Below are 19618 nucleotides of genomic sequence, written 5' to 3' on the forward strand. Positions count from 1 at the left end.
CGCACGGTGAAACAACTGAAGGGAAAGGGGGCAAGGCTGAAAATAGAGTCGTATCCTACAATAGATGATGGATAGACTAGCCCAGGGAGAGAACTATAGAGAGGAGGAGTCGTTCGTGACAAACCCCCAAACCTAGTGCTGAATCCCTGACTCAGTGTTGTTATAAGAGGCGCAGCGACACAAGAGATTCCCGCAGCGCTCTTCCGACTCTTGAAAGCCAACCCTTCACTAAAGGGCGCGGGGGCTGAAAATCATCCTTCCAAGAAGCATGTGAGCTTCAGTTATAACCTTGGAGGAGGCCAGGCTCTGGCTGGAAGCGAGAGGCCGGCTTCTCGCCCGGGCCGCGGAGACTCGGAGCGCGCTCCCGAAGGCCCGCCCCTCGGCGCAGCGCGAGCCTTCCCTGAGCGCGGCACTGCGGCTGCGCGGGCCGGGCGCGCGGAGGGGGCGGGGACGCGGAAGGCGCGGCGGCGGCGGCGGCGGCGTGAAGCTAGAGCGGCCGCGCGGGGCGGGGGCGCCCGACGGCGTCGGAGGGCGCGGCGGCGCGAGGCCTGAGGGAGGGGACGCGATGCTGGAGACCCTGCGCGAGCGGCTGCTGAGCGTGCAGCAGGATTTCACCTCCGGGTGAGTACGCGGTGGGCGGCCGAAAGGGCCCCTCACGCGGGGGCGCGGGGCTGCCGTTGGGTTGGAGACAACGAACTTCCCAGCGTCCCGGCGGCAGCGGCGGCGGCACCGAGTCACTTTGGTCCCAGCCGGCGGGATGCCCTCCTGCCCTGTCGCGGGGCAGCGCTGTTTGACTGGTCAGGATAGTCACGTGAGACGCTGTGTCCTCCGCACAGGGTGCTCGCAGGCCTACCCGGAGCCGGACTCACCCGGCCCCCGCTTCACCCTCCTCTTTCAGCCGGGACATCGGGCCGTTTTGACCATCCGTTCTCCGACCTTCTGTGCTTTTACCCCGCTTTAACACCCTGATAGAAGAGCTGGGACAGAGGGACAGAACTGGAGCGAAGCTGTTCACACCCGGAGTTGCCTAAACTTTGGACGCCCCATGAACCTTTCGCAATCTCCTGGCTCTCACCTCTCTGAGCTTGGGTTAGGGCGGAATGTCACGGGATTCCGATGTGCCGCAAAGTCTGGGAACTTTGGTGGGTACCAGGCCGTCTAAAGCACTGTTGTAGGATTTTACCACATAACCTGACTGCAGTCTCTTGTCTCTGCTTACGCTACTGTGTAGTGTAGCGATGGTGCTTATCTTGCAGTTAATGGGACTGACTACTAGTGGCTCTGTTGAGTAGGCAGTAAGCACTGTTTGTATGGGTTTTCGTATTTAATTCCTTTTATTGCTTTAAAATAAGTGTCACATTATAAAGGAGCTGCCATCCCTTTGGTTCAGTTTTTGTTTTGTTTTGAGACAGTGCCTCACGCTGTAGCCCAGATCAGACTTGAACTGGTGGGAATACTCCTGCTTCAGCTGCCCCAACGCTGTGATTTCCGGCATCCACCACCATCCCCGCTGCTGGTCTGTCATGTGTTTGGAGAGTGTCCCTGATGTGAGGGCACCTTTGTCATAATGCTACTTTAATAATGGGAACAATGACAGCCGATCTCTCATCTCGTGGAACAAAAAAATGTTTATACTGTTTGTGGAACAAAAAATGCTTATACTGTTTGCCTGTTGAATGGTAACAAACTGGCAGATACTTCAAAGCTCCCAATGTATATAAAGCATTACTGATGATTTTAGTTTTGTGTTCATGTCAATATTAATTATGGGTGCCTAAGGAATTATTCAATGATAAGTGTTATTTCATGTTTGCAGTTTTTTTAAAGTATAAATTTAGGAAAAGCAACTTCCTTTCTTTGAATGTAAACTTTAAAAACTTTGTATTGCTGTAATAGCCTGCTGGTAGCACTAGAGTGGCCATGAGTTAAAACCCACTTGAATACCCTTCTGTTACTTCTTCAAGGAATTCTTTGATGGCTCCACAATCCCTTTTGGTAGTTGCTAGGATCACATGATTGTCTCAGAACTCATCCCTGGGCTTGATGTATGCTTAGGAATGTGGACTCTGGACTGCACAGCCCCACACCATCTTCAGAGATCTGGAGAGCTTAAAAGGTTTAGAGTTTAGTTAGAGACTAACTGAGGAGGTGTGGTTAGGACTCCTTGGCCTGACCAGCTCAGTTAGACACCATCCTGAGAAAGTTTTGTTCTGTGTAGGTTCTTAGGTCTCAACTTCCTTTCTGCACAAGTTACTTAGCTGACAGGTCAGCAGACTGCATCATCATCCTGTTACCTGACCAGGAAACACCACTCTTCAAGTGTCTGCCAATGACAGGGCAGTTCTGACTGCTAAGGGCCTTGCTTTCCCACACATTCTTTATTGAGGGAACAACAAAACAACCACATCAAAATCCATCTTTCTAAGCCTTCCTGCCTGAGAGCTTACCTACTCTTTTACATACTTGACCGTTTTGGCCTTGGCTAAGGAATTAAACATAGAAGTTAAGTGCGTGTTTCTGTTATAACAGTTACTGAAGGGTTCATTTGAGCCATGGCAGTCACCTCCCAAGGCCACCAACTAGGACCCTTGGTAGGTAGAACAGTGTTTCACAGGAAGAACAGCTGCCTTCTGAAAACAAATTTAAGTGTCCTGTGCTCAAGTTGCTCTGGGTTTGGTGTGTGTAGCGTTGCTTCTAAGAGCTAGCAGGAACCGTGACTCTCAGATTTTATGCTCATTTCCATCTCTGAAAATTTGTGTAACTGGAGCCTTAACTCCAGGCGAATTCCCTTTTTAATTTTTTTTATCCATGTGTATGTGTGTCTCTGTGCATGTATATTATGTGTGTCTCTGTGCATGTATATTATGTGTGTCTCTGTGTATGTATATTATGTGTGTCTCTGTGTATGTATATTATGTGTGTCTCTGTGTATGTATATTATGTGTGTCTCTGTGCATGTATATTATGTGTGTCTCTGTGTATGTATATTATGTGTGTCTCTGTGCATGTATATTATGTGTGTCTCTGTGTATGTATATTATGTGTGTCTCTGTGTATGTATATTATGTGTGTCTCTGTGTATGTATATTATGTGTGTCTCTGTGTATGTATATTATGTGTGTCTCTGTGTATGTATATTATGTGTGTCTCTGTGCATGTATATTATGTGTGTCTCTGTGTATGTATATTATGTGTGTCTCTGTGTATGTATATTATGTGTGTCTCTGTGTATGTATATTATGTGTGTCTCTGTGTATGTATATTATGTATGTCTCTATGTATATTATGTGTGTCTCTGTGTATGTATATTATGTGTGTCTCTGTGTATGTATATTATGTGTGTCTCTGTGTATGTATATTATGTATGTCTCTATGTATATTATGTGTGTCTCTGTGTATGTATATTATGTGTGTCTCTGTGTATGTATATTATGTATGTCTCTATGTATATTATGTGTGTCTCTGTGCATGTATATTATGTGTGTCTCTGTGTATGTATATTATGTGTGTCTCTGTGTATGTATATTATGTATGTCTCTATGTATATTATGTGTGTCTCTGTGTATGTATATTATGTGTGTCTCTGTGCATGTATATTATGTGTGTCTCTGTGCATGTATATTATGTGTGTCTCTGTGTATGTATATTATGTGTGTCTCTGTGCATGTATATTATGTGTGTCTCTGTGTATGTATATTATGTGTGTCTCTGTGTATGTATATTATGTGTGTCTCTGTGTATGTATATTATGTGTGTCTCTGTGCATGTATATTATGTGTGTCTCTGTGTATGTATATTATGTGTGTCTCTGTGCATGTATATTATGTGTGTCTCTGTGTATGTATATTATGTGTGTCTCTGTGTATGTATATTATGTGTGTCTCTGTGTATGTATATTATGTGTGTCTCTGTGTATGTATATTATGTGTGTCTCTGTGTATGTATATTATGTGTGTCTCTGTGTATGTATATTATGTGTGTCTCTGTGTATGTATATTATGTGTGTCTCTGTGCATGTATATTATGTGTGTCTCTGTGTATGTATATTATGTGTGTCTCTGTGTATGTATATTATGTGTGTCTCTGTGTATGTATATTATGTGTGTCTCTGTGTATGTATATTATGTATGTCTCTATGTATATTATGTGTGTCTCTGTGTATGTATATTATGTGTGTCTCTGTGCATGTATATTATGTGTGTCTCTGTGTATGTATATTATGTGTGTCTCTGTGCATGTATATTATGTGTGTCTCTGTGTATGTATATTATGTGTGTCTCTGTGTATGTATATTATGTGTGTCTCTGTGTATGTATATTATGTGTGTCTCTGTGTATGTATATTATGTATGTCTCTATGTATATTATGTGTGTCTCTGTGCATGTATATTATGTGTGTCTCTGTGCATGTATATTATGTGTGTCTCTGTGTATGTATATTATGTGTGTCTCTGTGCATGTATATTATGTGTGTCTCTGTGTATGTATATTATGTGTGTCTCTGTGTATGTATATTATGTGTGTCTCTGTGCATGTATATTATGTGTGTCTCTGTGTATGTATATTATGTGTGTCTCTGTGTATGTATATTATGTGTGTCTCTGTGTATGTATATTATGTGTGTCTCTGTGTATGTATATTATGTATGTCTCTATGTATATTATGTGTGTCTCTGTGCATGTATATTATGTGTGTCTCTGTGCATGTATATTATGTGTGTCTCTGTGTATGTATATTATGTATGTCTCTATGTATATTATGTGTGTCTCTGTGCATGTATATTATGTGTGTCTCTGTGTATGTATATTATGTGTGTCTCTGTGCATGTATATTATGTGTGTCTCTGTGTATGTATATTATGTGTGTCTCTGTGTATGTATATTATGTGTGTCTCTGTGTATGTATATTATGTGTGTCTCTGTGTATGTATATTATGTATGTCTCTATGTATATTATGTGTGTCTCTGTGTATGTATATTATGTGTGTCTCTGTGTATGTATATTATGTATGTCTCTGTGTATGTATATTATGTATGTCTCTATGTATATTATGTGTGTCTCTGTGTATGTATATTATGTGTGTCTCTGTGTATGTATATTATGTGTGTCTCTGTGTATGTATATTATGTGTGTCTCTGTGCATGTATATTATGTGTGTCTCTGTGTATGTATATTATGTGTGTCTCTGTGTATGTATATTATGTGTGTCTCTGTGTATGTATATTATGTGTGTCTCTGTGTATGTATATTATGTGTGTCTCTGTGTATGTATATTATGTGTGTCTCTGTGCATGTATATTATGTGTGTCTCTGTGTATGTATATTATGTGTGTCTCTGTGTATGTATATTATGTGTGTCTCTGTGTATGTATATTATGTGTGTCTCTGTGCATGTATATTATGTGTGTCTCTGTGTATGTATATTATGTGTGTCTCTGTGTATGTATATTATGTGTGTCTCTGTGTATGTATATTATGTGTGTCTCTGTGCATGTATATTATGTGTGTCTCTGTGTATGTATATTATGTGTGTCTCTGTGCATGTATATTATGTGTGTCTCTGTGTATGTATATTATGTGTGTCTCTGTGTATGTATATTATGTGTGTCTCTGTGTATGTATATTATGTGTGTCTCTGTGTATGTATATTATGTGTGTCTCTGTGTATGTATATTATGTGTGTCTCTGTGTATGTATATTATGTGTGTCTCTGTGTATGTATATTATGTGTGTCTCTGTGCATGTATATTATGTGTGTCTCTGTGTATGTATATTATGTGTGTCTCTGTGTATGTATATTATGTGTGTCTCTGTGTATGTATATTATGTGTGTCTCTGTGTATGTATATTATGTGTGTCTCTGTGTATGTATATTATGTGTGTCTCTGTGCATGTATATTATGTGTGTCTCTGTGTATGTATATTATGTGTGTCTCTGTGTATGTATATTATGTGTGTCTCTGTGTATGTATATTATGTGTGTCTCTGTGTATGTATATTATGTGTGTCTCTGTGCATGTATATTATGTGTGTCTCTGTGTATGTATATTATGTGTGTCTCTGTGTATGTATATTATGTGTGTCTCTGTGTATGTATATTATGTGTGTCTCTGTGCATGTATATTATGTGTGTCTCTGTGTATGTATATTATGTGTGTCTCTGTGTATGTATATTATGTGTGTCTCTGTGTATGTATATTATGTGTGTCTCTGTGCATGTATATTATGTGTGTCTCTGTGTATGTATATTATGTGTGTCTCTGTGCATGTATATTATGTGTGTCTCTGTGTATGTATATTATGTGTGTCTCTGTGTATGTATATTATGTGTGTCTCTGTGTATGTATATTATGTATGTCTCTATGTATATTATGTGTGTCTCTGTGTATGTATATTATGTGTGTCTCTGTGCATGTATATTATGTATGTCTCTATGTATATTATGTGTGTCTCTGTGTATGTATATTATGTATGTCTCTATGTATATTATGTGTGTCTCTGTGTATGTATATTATGTGTGTCTCTGTGCATGTATATTATGTATGTCTCTATGTATATTATGTGTGTCTCTGTGCATGTATATTATGTGTGTCTCTATGTATATTATGTGTGTCTCTGTGTATGTATATTATGTATGTCTCTATGTATATTATGTGTGTCTCTGTGTATGTATATTATGTGTGTCTCTGTGTATGTATATTATGTGTGTCTCTATGTATATTATGTGTGTCTCTGTGTATGTATATTATGTATGTCTCTATGTATATTATGTGTGTCTCTGTGTATGTATATTATGTGTGTCTCTTTGTGTGTATATTATGTATGTTCAGGTTCCTGCAGAGGAAAGATGAAGGCATGGGATGCCCTGGAACTGGAGTGACAGACAGCTGTGAGCTGCCATGTGGTTGCTGGGAACCATACTTGAATCCTTTGGAAGAACAAGTCTTCTTAACTGCTGAGACATTTCTCTACCCTCTTTCCCAAAATAGGACTGTTTAGTTGTTCTCCTAAGAGAATGACACCTTAGTGACTAAGTCATGTCCATCTGATATCCTCCATGACTTTCTTCTGAGCCAGAAACTTTCATCTTGTGGAATTCAGCTGCTTCCCAAGTGCAGGCAGTCTGTCACTAAGTTACTCCCTCAGCTGATGGGCCCACCCTCCTCCTCTCCCTCTATATAAGTAGTATGTGTATGTGTGTGCAGGTGCATTTACCCATATGTATAGAGACAATAGTACCAGGTGCCTTCCTCTTTTGCACTCTAATTTTTATTTTTTAAATTCATTGGCTTTAGGTGTGAATGTTCACCTGAATGTATATATGTGCAACATGCCCTTTTTATGTCATAGGTGCTTTAAAAAGGCATGAGAGGCCATTTGCTCAGGTTTGCATAGTATATATGAAGAAATGTATATGCAGAAATGCAGCTGAATCTGAGCTATCAAAATTACAGAAGCAGTTTTTGCCCTAGTAGTAATGAAAAACAAAGCCTAATGAACTGAATGTTAAAAGATACTAGTGATGTGCTGTGTGAACTCAGAACAAGTCCTTGGTTTGGGTATATCCACTGAAAGCTGCTACATTGGGCCTTGAAGAATAAGGATGGACTGGTATAGGTTTCAGTAAGGGTGCTGGAGAAGTGGAAGCTCATCGGAAGCTGGGAAGGAAGTTCAGGACCTGGAAATAGAGAATTTTTCATGCTTTGTTTAATCTATCAAATATTTGTCCTGTTCTTGCTTTGTGTTAGGCCCTATTTTAGGCACCGGGGCTATAGCACAGAAAACCTAGGACATTACTTTCGTCCTAGTGGCAGTAGATAGAATATCTAGAACATCATAGAAGTTGTGGCTGACAGATTGAGGGATAGCAGGCCTACATGTATTTCTGTGTTTGGCATTGGGGATAGGGAACAGAAGTTATGCTTGTTAAATGTGAGCCAGGTAGATGTTGAGTCTGGCAGACTTAGAAGAGGACAGGCCGTGCCAGGCTGTGGTTAAGCTGTCAGCAGTGAGAAGGAGATAAAGGATGTAGACATTGTGAAGGTTAGTTTTGTATCTACATGCAGGATGGCAGATACCAACATAAAGGAATACCAAAAGACTTGAGGGAAACGGGGGCAGTTGACAGCGATCTTATGATCTCGACATCCAAGAAGCTGTTGAAAACTGAAGATACCCTCAGGAGACAGGTCAGAACTGAAGCAGTGTGTTTGGGATACATTAGGGCAAAGGCAGTTTGAACATATTTTTCCTTTTCTTAGTGTGTGCCACTTTGATGTGAATTTCTCAGACTGCAGAGCTTAAGGGGTCATAGACACCTTTAATGGTTTTTCTTTGAGAGTCATCCCTCTATGTGTGTGTATCTATGTATCTCTGTGTGTGTCTGTCTCTGACTCTGTCTCTGTTTCTCTGTCTTTCTCTGTCTCTGTCTGTCTCTCTTTGTGCCACACACAGTATAAGAGAGATATGTAAAAATATAACAGATTTGATTTTGATTTGTGAACATTTAAAGGTGGAGTGACAGAAGGTGATGTGGTTAGACAATGGCATCGTGTGACCAGAGATGCTGACTTGCAGGGTTTGTGGCTTTTCAAAGCAACTGTCATCCCCTTTGCTACTAGCTGGTGAAGTAGACAAGGTAGGAGTTAATGGGCTCACAAGTGAAATGCTGTCCATGGGGTCCCCTGCAGCCAAGCCAGCTAGCAGATCTGATTGTCACTGTAGTTAACTGTAGTGCTCCACACAAGTCTCTTCCTCTTTTTACAGTTTTTGAAATTACTTCCATTTCATAGTAAAAATCCTGCATTTTCGCTTCATCAGAACTTGAAGAAATAAATGTACAATAATGTCAAATTAACATGTCTGGAGCCTTTAAAAATAAAATTACTGGGCACTTATAACAAATTTGTGGTTTAGTGCTTCGGACTGTAAAGTATGCTTTAGTTGAGTAGGAAGTCCATGAGTTAGTACTTCTGTAGCACTGCACCATCCTGAGAGTGTGTGGTTTGGAAAGGAGACTGAGAGTAGGATGGGAAACCCTTTCACAGGGCCGGCACATTGGGAAGCTCTGTGGTATTCACCCTGGCTCAGCAACATGCATAGCTTTTCAGTGTGTGTGGTTTGTGTCCATGTTTGTGTGAATACGTATGAATGCTTATGGAGACCAGAGGCCATGCTGGGGTTTTGTTTTTCTGAAATCACTTTCCACCTTGCTTTGTTTTTTGAGATAGGGCCTGTCATTGAGCCTGGGGCTCACCAGTTCCACTGGGCTGGTCAGCCTCTGAGCTCCAGAGAGCTGCCTGTTAGGCTGGTCAGCCTCTGAGCTCCAGAGAGCTGCCTGTCCCTGCTGCTGAGTGCAAGAGTTATAGGTGCTGTCCTGACTTTCATGTGGATTCCAAGGGTCTGAACTCACGTCCTCAGGGTTTCTTGATAGAGTTTTGCCAACTAAGCTGTCTCAGCCCTACTTTTCAACTTTGTCGATAGTGATAAGCTTTTGTTTTATCAAGTAGTGATCATACTTTTCATTTGCGTTAGACCTGAATTTTCTCAGATTGCCCCCAAATCATATTAGAATTTTTACTTAATTGTTGGCAAAAGTGGATGGTTGGATAGAATACTAGTATTTTATATTCTAAGATACTTGCGAAATCACCTGAATAAGTATTTTCTTCCCAGTGTCCTTGACATTGGGGAATGTGAAATAGATTCTGTTGGTTTACAGTTCAGAATTTGTATAGAAATGTGAGCTGCTCCAGGCGGAGCTGCTAGACCACTTCCAGTGCTTTTCTAAGTCTTAAGAATGCTCTTAGAAAGGAACTGGTTGTCTTTTTTTCTTAAGAGGAAAAATGTATATATATTCAATTGTATATTTTTTGTCTAAAAATAAGAATATTAGAGCTCAGTATTGTGGTGCATACCTTTAATCCTAGCACTTAGGCAGCAGAGGTATGTGTATCTTTGTAAGTTTGAGACCAGTCTGGTCTACATAGTAAGTTCCAGGAGAGCCAGGGAGATATACATAGTGAGACCGTGTCTTTAAAAACCAGACCAAAAAAAAAAAAAAAAGAATGTCAAAAAAAAAAGAAAGAAAATAATAGTGGTTGTTGTTATGTTTTATAAAAAGAAGCGAGTCGAGATATGCTTTGTAGAGCCAGCTATGATGAGGTGGGGGAGGTGCCTTGGTGGGCCCATGCTAAGGCATCCTTCCACTGAGGTACCAGCCATAGGACTGTATAGAGTTTAGTTAGGACATGGGGAGTTGAGAAGGAGTGGTGGTGGTGTAGTGGAGGAAGAGGAAGAAGAAGAGGGACCAGCCAAGAATATGGAGGGAGGAGGGGAGGGGGATGGGAAGAGCCAATGAAAGTGGTCAGAGAGAGAAAAAGGCAGAGAGTAAGAGGAGAGACCGAATAGCCCCTTTTATATCAAGCCTTGTCTACCTGGCCACAGCCAGGTAGTTGTTGGGCGAAGCTTAGAAGGAATGCCAACAGATGTAAGCCCTCATCCTTTTCTTTGTTAAACTTTTTCTTGTTCTCTTGGATTTTATTCTAAATTTTGGCATATTGATACATTGATAGTTTTTTATATATAATGTATGATGAGAAAAGATTATTTAAAGACTTTCTATTGTTAGAAAAAAAGTTTCTGAGACAAGATCTCAGGCTGTCCTTGAACACGTAATCATCCTACCTCAGCTTCCCCTTTTGGTGAGATTATGGTCAGGTACTTCCATGTCTAGCTTAAGAACATTCTTTTAGTGAAAGCTTCAGACACAAAAGTAGAATAGCATGGGAACCCTTATATCCAGTTCTCAGTCAGCAGTCTTCAAGGGTTGGCATTGTTCTCTTGTCATGCTCGGTCCTACAGATGTGCTGTACCTCCCATGGGGCATTCACTAACACGGACGTTACATAAATGTACTGCCACAGTCATGACTCCCCAAGTTATCCCTGATTCATGATGTTATCAGTTACTCAGTCCATAATTAGATTCCCCTACTTTCTAGAAATGCCTTTTTACAGCTGATTTACCCAAATCCAGATGACATAAGTTCCACACGTTACATTTGGATAAAGATCAGGTTTTGAAACGGATGATTGAAGGAGCCTCATGGGGACGCTTGTTCTGAATCGTACAGCATTTTATTTTCATTCTCTGTAATAATCTCTCTTTACCTTTTATCCCAAATCATTTGGGGTTTTTTTTGGGGGGGAGGGGAGGGGGGTTCTTTTATGGGAGAGACAGAAAACTCAATTAAATTTAAGAAATTAAAACCTTAGAACTATGTATTTGAGATACCAACATAGATAGATGCTATGCAGACTGTCTTAGCAGTATGTTCTGTACTCAACTGTAAATGTAATCCTACTTGAGTGGATATACTGCTGTGTATATGAATCTTAGGAGAACTCTAAATTGTCACAACTTAATGCCTTACTGAGATTGGAGTAAGCATGGTAGAGCGTGGTTTTAAAAACAGCCCCTTGGCTTTTACCTGTGGAGACTTTTATTGCTTCCAGGAAAGCTAGAACTCTATGTAATTAAACTCAGCTAGAGAAATGTACAAATTATTTTTGTAGCAAACAGATTGCGGATTCTTTTAAACATTGTAATTTTGGGGGTGGGGCATTGGCTAAAGCTCCTACGGGGTTGAAAATCTCTTGACTTGTTAAAGTATGTTTTATATTTGTTACTTTATAGACTGAAGACTTTGAGTGACAAATCAAGAGAAGCAAAAGTAAAAAGCAAACACAGGTAAGCTCATGCCAAGCGCTTTAGTTGCATGACTTGAATTGCATATAATGTTTGTTAAGATTGTAAGAAAATTGTTTTATAGACTTTGGGTCTGTAAAATACAGAATGCATCTGACCACAAAAAAGTATTGATTCTTTCTTTTTTTTTGGGGGGGGGGTTGTTTTTTTTTGAGACAGGGTTTCTCTGTATAGCCCTGGCTGTCCTGGAACTCACTCTGTAGACCAGGCTGGCCTCGAACTCAGAAATCCGCCTGCCTCTGCCTCCCAAGTGCTGGGATTAAAGGCGTGCGCCACCACCTCCCGGCTCTATTGATTCTTTCTAAATATTGTAACACGTAGAAATTATGTGGTAAACTTGTGAAATGATTGGAAAGCTGAACTGTAATCATTTTACCCTAGAACAGTCAATAGTTATTGTTGCTCATAATTAATGTGTTAAGATCAGAATACAAACCCTGGACCACTGAAAAGCAAGTTAACAGTGAAACAGCTTGATAAGTGAGTCCCTATAGATAGAGTACTTGTTTTATAGGTGAACAGTAGAATTGTGGAAAGTATGACCCAATTCGGTATCAGCTATAAACAATGAGCTTTGATCCAGCATATTTATCTTCTTTGTCTAAGATTTGAAGATGTGTATTTTATTATACACAAGAGACAATCTGCCTGACAAAGTAATATTGTTCTGTTGAGGTACATCACTTCTGAAGTAATATACTTTGCCAAAAGTTTAAGTAAATTGTATGTTGGTGTTCTGGGTTACTTGGAGAGAGACACTGCAGCATGAGTTTAGGCTTCCTAAGCAGCAGAGGATCATCCTCTCAAAGACTGAACACCGGCAGCTTCCCAGAAGTGCCTTTATTGTTGCATAAAAAGCACTTTTAGCAAGTCAGTTTTTGCAAACCAAAACCTCTTCTTATCTAATCAGAGTTGTCTTGAAGGAACCATCACCTAAAACAGTTCTCAGTCTTAGGAGACTTCCTGATTTGCTAGGCATGTCAAAGGCTCTAAGAATCCTTCAAAGGAACAACCCCATAAAATCTCAGATAACAATCACTGACAAAAGACTACTTTAGATTCGTGCCAGATACTATGGTTCTAAAATTCTGCACAACTATCAGTATTTGTATGTCTGCCAGCATAATTTTATGTGCACAACTTGCATGTAGGTGCCCACAGAGGCTAAAAGAGGCTGCCAAATCCCTTGGAATTAGCATTACAAGCAATTGTGAGCTGCCTGATATGGTACTGGGAACTCTGCAAGAACAGCTTGAGCCATCTCTCAAGCCTCTTCATTAGTGGTTTTAATCTTTTTTTTAAAATTATGCATATAGGTGTTTTGTTCACAGGAGTGTCTACCATAGAGGCTAGCAGAGGGTGTTGGGTCCCCTGGGAATGGAGTTACAAATGGTTGTGAGCAGCCATGTGGATGCTGGAAATTGAACCCAGGTCCTCTGGAAGAACAGATGTTCTCTTAACTGCTGAACCACTGCTCCAGCTCCTCATTTAGTGGCTTTAAAATTATTTACACAATAATTGGCAATGCCAGAATTCTTGTGTGCAACAGTTCTTGAAAGCTGTGTGGATCTGCAGCAGCTCTAATAAGTGTTTTCTCTTGGCAGGACTGTTCCACACTTACCAAAGTACTCGGCTGGACTGGAATTACTTAGCAGGTACACTATTTTCCTTCAGAGAAGAGTTTGTGCTTTTAATGTTTGTTTTAAAATACTTTACAGTTGTACAGTTAAAATGCCTGACTGTGACACTAACGTGACGACTGGCAGCTGTGGGCTTCTTTTCCTGGAGGCTTCTCCTTTAACTGTCAGTACAAAGGCTGTTCATATGTTGGATAGATGATCACTGTTGTTTTTACTTCTGGATGACTCCAAATTACAGAACTCAATTTGTTTTCTGTTTGTTTATTTGTTTTAAAGACAGGGTCTTACATAGCCCAGGCTAGGGTTGTGTTCTGTGTAGCAGATGACCACTTTGAACTTCCTGATCCTCCTGCCTCCACCTCTTGATTATTGGGGTTACAGGCATGTGCCACCAAGTCTGGTTTATGTGGTACTGGAAATCAAGCCCAGGGCTTTGTGGACTTTGTTTAGGAATGTACTCTATGAATCTTAATTTTATACCACTTTCTCAATCCATTTCCATTAACATCATCATCATCATAATAAAATAATGGCTTTTCTTAGACATGTAACAGAAGCTTAAGCAACAAGAGAAAAAAAATTGGGAAACATAATCAAAAGTAAGCATTTTTTTTTTTTTTTGTTATTGTTGGTCACAAAGAACATCATCAAAAAGCTAAACAAAACCCCCAGGAAAAGAACATAATTGTATATTGTTTGACTGATGGACTAACATCTGTAGTATGTAAGGAACATGTATAACTCAGCAGTAAAAATGTGGCCCAGTGAAGAAGCAGATTAGAATAGAATCTCTGAGTGAAGACACACAGACGGCTGATAAGAGCATGAAAACTGCTCAGTGTTATTGTCATCATTAAAGTAGTACAGATTAAACCAGCAATCAAATCCCACTTCATGTGCTTTAGCATCTCCATCTAGAGGGGATGTACCAACCGTGTCAAGGGACTGTGTGAGGTAGCATCTCTTTTTCCCCCAGAGAAAGGGTCTCTCTGCATAGCTCTGAACTATGTCCAATAGGCTGGCCTCAAACTGCATCTAGGTTCTTATGCTAGGCAACCTAATACTGAGCTCCAACCTGCTCCAACCACAGCAAGGTTGCCATGTAAGTGGTTGCTCTTGAATATTTTACTCTACTGTTTAAATGGCCAACACTTAATTTTTAAAAAAAAAAAAAAAAAAAAAAAAAAGAAAAAAAAAAAGAAAAGAGATCAGGTGCTGGCCTTTTAAATGTGCTTAACGTCTCTGACATGACTGTGAGGGATTTGTGCAGTATGGCTTCCTCTGTGTCTCTACCTTCCTGCTCAGACACAGTAACTAGAAACCAGAGCACAGATCTCTAATAACAACTCTTATTACCTCTCCTTGCTGCTGTGTATAAGCTGCTTCAAGGAGCAAGCACATGGCCACAGTGATGGGACCTGGCAGCCCCTGTACATGGGTAGCTGCTACATTAATAAAACCAGATTGACCAAAGTGAAGAGGCCTTTCCTTCAGTTAGCAAGCTGTCAGTCTGGTTTCAGGGAACAACTTCTGTCAGTGTACGTGGGTGTAGGTAGCGAGGTAGACTACTAGTGCTTCCTGGTCTCTCATTTGTCCTCTTTGTCCTCTCAGTCAGAGGTTTGTGTGTGTGCACTTGGAGGTCAAAGTTCTGTTATTCCTCAGGTGCCCACCCTTTTGTTTTGTTTTTTTTGTTTGTTTGTTTGTTTTGTTTTGTTTTTTTTTTTTTTTTTTTTTTTTTTGTTTTTTTTTTTTTTGAGACATGGTTTCCCTGGCCTGGAACTTGCCAAGTAGGCTAGACTGGCTGGCCTTCGAACCTCAGGGATCTGCCTGATTCCATCAGCACAGTGCACAGATTACAAGTGGCCATTGTGACTAAGGTTTTTAAGAATCAGTCTTTCAAATGCCTAGAGCTCTACTTCTTTATAAAGCAGTTTTCCTTGTCCAGCACAGAAGTTAATTGTTTACATGTTAAACTGCTTATGGAGCCTTCCACCAGGCCTGCCATAGTACATAGAGAACACATTCAGTAATTATTTGAACAAATTACTGCATTACAAGAATGTTTTTCCATCATTGACTTAAAGAAATGTGAAAGCAAAAAATTTGGTTGAATGAATAGCCAGGGTCTTTACCTTAGTAAAATGTTACAAAGTTATTCATGCACTAAAAGTGACTGCAGGGAGATGCATTTCAAGGCTGCATGAGGTGTATAACATGTGCTTTGAGGGATCCTCTTGATTAGGTTGGCCTGTGGGCATATCTGTGAGGGTGTTGTCTTGATGATACTAGTTGAGGTCAGACAACATACCTTTGAGAGTGGCACCATTCCCTGGTCATGGATCCTCTCAGGAATGATTTTTTGAAAATTGTAACTGACAGTTAAGACCACAAAAGGCTAAGTAGTATGTCTTTGTAGTCTTTGTAATAGACTGTCTACCTCTCTCCAGCCTTGCCCAATAACATAATAGCCTCATAGTAGAGAAAATGAATAGTTAGGTGTGGTGGTCCAGAGTCACCTGGGAAAGAAGCCTCAATGATGGATTGTCTAAATTAGATTTGCCTGTGGGCATGTCTGTGAGGACATTGTCTTGATTATGTAAATTGGTGTGGAAAGGCACACTCACTGTGGGTGTTAATTCCCCTGACTGGGAATCTTAGGTTCTGTAAGAGTAGAGCGTGTAAGCTGAGTACCTGCTGTGTAATGACTGCTGTTGGCTCTTGACTGTGGATGCAGTGTGACGAGCTGCTTCAGGCTCCTACAGTCTTGATTTCCCCCAAACAGTGCATTGTAACCTGCAATTAGGAACTAAACCTTTTGCCCTGATAGTTGTTGTTGTCAGATGTATTATCATAGCAGCAAGAAGAGAAACTAGACATTCGGTTAATCTGTGTCATAACTTAGGGAATGACAAATCAGCAGAAAAGTGACAGACTTAGTTGGTGTGAGAGGGTGATACATAACAGTAAGAAGAGAAGCCTGTGAATTCTAGTGGGAAAGGAAATGGGGGTGGTCGGGAAGGAGGGATCAGGAGTTTAAATGGTAAGCAGTGTTTCATTTACTCTTTTCTGTTGATCAAGAAAGTGATGGTCAGTGTGCCATAAAGTCTTGGATTTGAAATTAGTGTGCTCACTCTTTTACTCGGCAGACATCTAGTAAGTTTTCTGTGCTAATTATTGAGACAGCAAAGGTGGAAGAGTATAATTCATCTCAGCAACTCTGGTACCTGACAGTGCCTGGCATTCAATAAACACTTGCTGATTCTAATTGATACTTACAGTTAGATGCACCAGAGGAGAAAAAAAAATCAAGCTTTTTGTTAGTTGGCAATGACAGTAGGGCTGTATTAACTGTGTAGTGTTGTACAGTGCTTTTCATTGCATGTGGATACTTGTAACCATTGATGGGATTATCAGATTGGCTTTCTTATCAAAATTCCACAGGGCAGAGTCTCTGTGACTTCGAAGACAGCTACCATGAATTCACGAAATATGTATGTTTGTTCAGATAACTTTTTCTAACTTTGTTGCTTCTTTGTGAGTTTCACATTATCCACACCAGTCTTGCTCACCTCCCCAGCCAGCCTCCTCATATCTGCCCTTCACCCTTGCAGCCTTCCCCTCAAAAGAAAAAAAAAAGCAGAAACAAAACAAAAAAGAGACAAAGCATAGAAAACACCTCATTGTGGAAGCTGTAATATGTCACAGTGTGTCCCACAGTCTGTCCGTGTGTCCACACATCTTCACTTGCTAATGTTTATTACAGTGAGTCCTTGGTCTGGTTAGAATTGACACCATCAATATTGGATCCTCACCCGGACTCCTCCCAAATATCCTGTTGTTGCCCTGTGTCATGGGGGTCCTGCAGCTTTGGATCAGCAGAACTGGCCCTTTTGTGTGTCCCAGCCATTCACAAATGATACAGATTTTGAAGTGGGACAATGCAAAGCCCTGGATCTGGGTGAGGATGGTGGCTGAGCTAGTCATCAAGATGGCTTTCCTTTGTCCACATCACCAGGTGAGCTCTCCAGCACTGCTCTGGCTAGGCTACCCTTTCCCATTACCCTCAGGGCCGGCTCCACTGTGTTGCCCAGGTGAGATGCAGCTCCCCCAACCCCTAGTGGTACAGCCAGTGAAGGGACAGGGCTAGCTCTCCTGCTCTCAAGCCCTCGGGGCCAGCTCTCCTGACTACCTACCACAGGTGTTGAGGCAGGAGTGGAAGGAAGAAGAGCATCACCCTTCCAACCCATAGTACTTCACAAATGGTGGGGCCAGCTCTCCCGAGCTTGGACTCTCATCCCTGGGCTGGCTCACCTCCTACCCTTCCACCGGGGCCAGCTCTCCTGAGTGCTGCAGTAGGCAAGGGCAGATAAGAATTTTGATAGAATTGTAGATAGAACAGAAAATCAAGTTCTCTATCAGCAGCCATATAGATAATACTGTATTCAGAAGTTGTGTTTTAAACCTTTTCAGTTTTAGGGTTGGATGGCTGGGCAGGTATTTGCTGGATAAGCCTGGTGACCCGAGTCTGGTTCCCAGAGCCCATGTAAATGTGGAAAGAAAACTTGTTCCATGGAGTTGCCTTCTGACCGCCATATATGTGCCATGGCATGTTCATCCACCATGCGTGCTCACAAATGGTGGGGCCAGCTCTCCCCAGCTATTAGTAGTAGTAATAATTAAAATTGAAAATTTTATTTTGTGATGATTTCAGCTTTATGAAAACATGACATAATTGGAGCTAGAGATTCCTCCCAGATGTTTGCAGTTTTTATAGCCAGAGCGTGGCGATCAAACCAGGAAGTTAACATTGGTAACTGTGACTGCAAACAGATTCATTTAGACTTTATCACTTACCAATACCTTATTGTGTATCTAGGACCGAGCATATTCAGTCAGTTTGCTGCCTCTTTTCTCTTTAGTCTGTAATAGGCAGCGAGCTTCATGACCTTGATGGTTGCAAATGGCCCATCTCCTCTTTCCTAGTGCTTTGCCATCAGAACGATCAAAGTAACGGTGTGTCCTCATACATCGTGCTAGGAGGCAGGTGATGTGGATGTCTTATTGCAGTTAATATTGATCTTAGTCACTTGTTAAAGCATCTTCCTGGTTTCTTTTGCCTCCAGGGTAGTGAACATTCTGTAGAGATATTTTGAGACTATGTTTCTTTTCAGTTTTATACCAATTAAGAGTCTTTCTTGTCAGTTACTTCTGTTGTATTTATTCATTAACTAGACTGAATCTATTTTGATTTCTTCTAAAGTCAATAATTTTATTTCTGCTGTAAAGAAAAGTTTTTCTGAGTCAGAGAGATGACTCAGTGCTTAAGAGCACTTGTTCTTTGAGAGAAGCCACATTTAATTTTCAGCACCTACATGGCAGTTTACAGCTGTCTCTAACTCCAGTCCCAGAGGGGCCAGTGCCTTCCTCTGGCCTCCTTGGGCACCAGGCACATATGTGGTGCCCAGACACATGTGCAGGCAAAGGGCTCACAGATAAGAGACAGGTTTTTGTAAGCCAGGAGTGGTGGTTTCCACACCTGTAGCTCCAGCTTCGGAAGCAGAGCAGGAGAATTGCTGGGCATTTGAGGCCAGCCTAATCTGTGTAACAAGCACTGTGCAGCTAGTTTTACATATTGAGACTTTTCTCTAAAAGAGAAAAAATTGTTTTTCTCTTTTCCATTTTAAAAAAAATCAACTGTTTGTGTAATTGGGTTTTCTGGTATTTTATTCTTCAAATTGCAGTCTATGCTCTTGTGACATGTGGCATCATCATCATCATTATTATTATTGCTAATTTGTGCAGCCACAATGTATTATAAACTCCGCTAAATGTGTTTCCTTTTGATGTCTTTTTACATTTTAAATTATTCTTTGCATTTTTAGGTATGAGGATACATGGGCTGCACTTCACAGAAGAGCCAAGGAGTGTGCAGACGCTGGCGAGGTAGAGTTTGCTGATCTTACCCTTAGGCAAAGTTCCTCTCTTCAGTCCTAAGTGCCAGGTCCAGCCAGAGTAAAAGGGTTGTTTGGTTTCTCTGATTTGTAGTATTGAAAGAAAAGGCTGGACCCACCTATAGTACTGAGCTCTGGGTCCCGTATACAACTGAAGACTCATTATCCATGATATAGCATAAATGTGGGTGTACAGAGGCTGACAGGAAGGCAATGAATGAGTTTTCAGTTACAAAACCCATGTATGTGCACATGTGTA

At 40.8% G+C, this 19618-nt stretch overlaps 1 protein-coding gene across 2 annotated transcripts in view; it reads left to right on the plus strand.

The window, feature by feature from the left end:
• The first annotated feature begins 284 nt into the window (after nucleotides 1-284).
• The window catches only part of Dtnbp1 (dystrobrevin binding protein 1), an 85686-nt gene continuing 66352 nt past the window's right edge, over nucleotides 285-19618 (plus strand). The window contains exons 1-4 of one of the 2 annotated variants that reach the window (XM_034509847.2): nucleotides 285-621; nucleotides 11697-11750; nucleotides 13373-13423; nucleotides 19291-19351. In XM_034509847.2, coding sequence (XP_034365738.1) covers nucleotides 566-621; nucleotides 11697-11750; nucleotides 13373-13423; nucleotides 19291-19351 — 222 coding nt within the window. In that variant the 5' untranslated portion in view covers nucleotides 285-565. The remainder of the gene's footprint in view (nucleotides 622-11696; nucleotides 11751-13372; nucleotides 13424-19290; nucleotides 19352-19618) is intronic. The other variant, XM_034509848.2, reaches the window with a different exon arrangement.

The sequence above is a fragment of the Arvicanthis niloticus genome, chromosome 8, assembly GCF_011762505.2.
Source record: "Arvicanthis niloticus isolate mArvNil1 chromosome 8, mArvNil1.pat.X, whole genome shotgun sequence".
NCBI lineage: Eukaryota > Metazoa > Chordata > Mammalia > Rodentia > Muridae > Arvicanthis > Arvicanthis niloticus.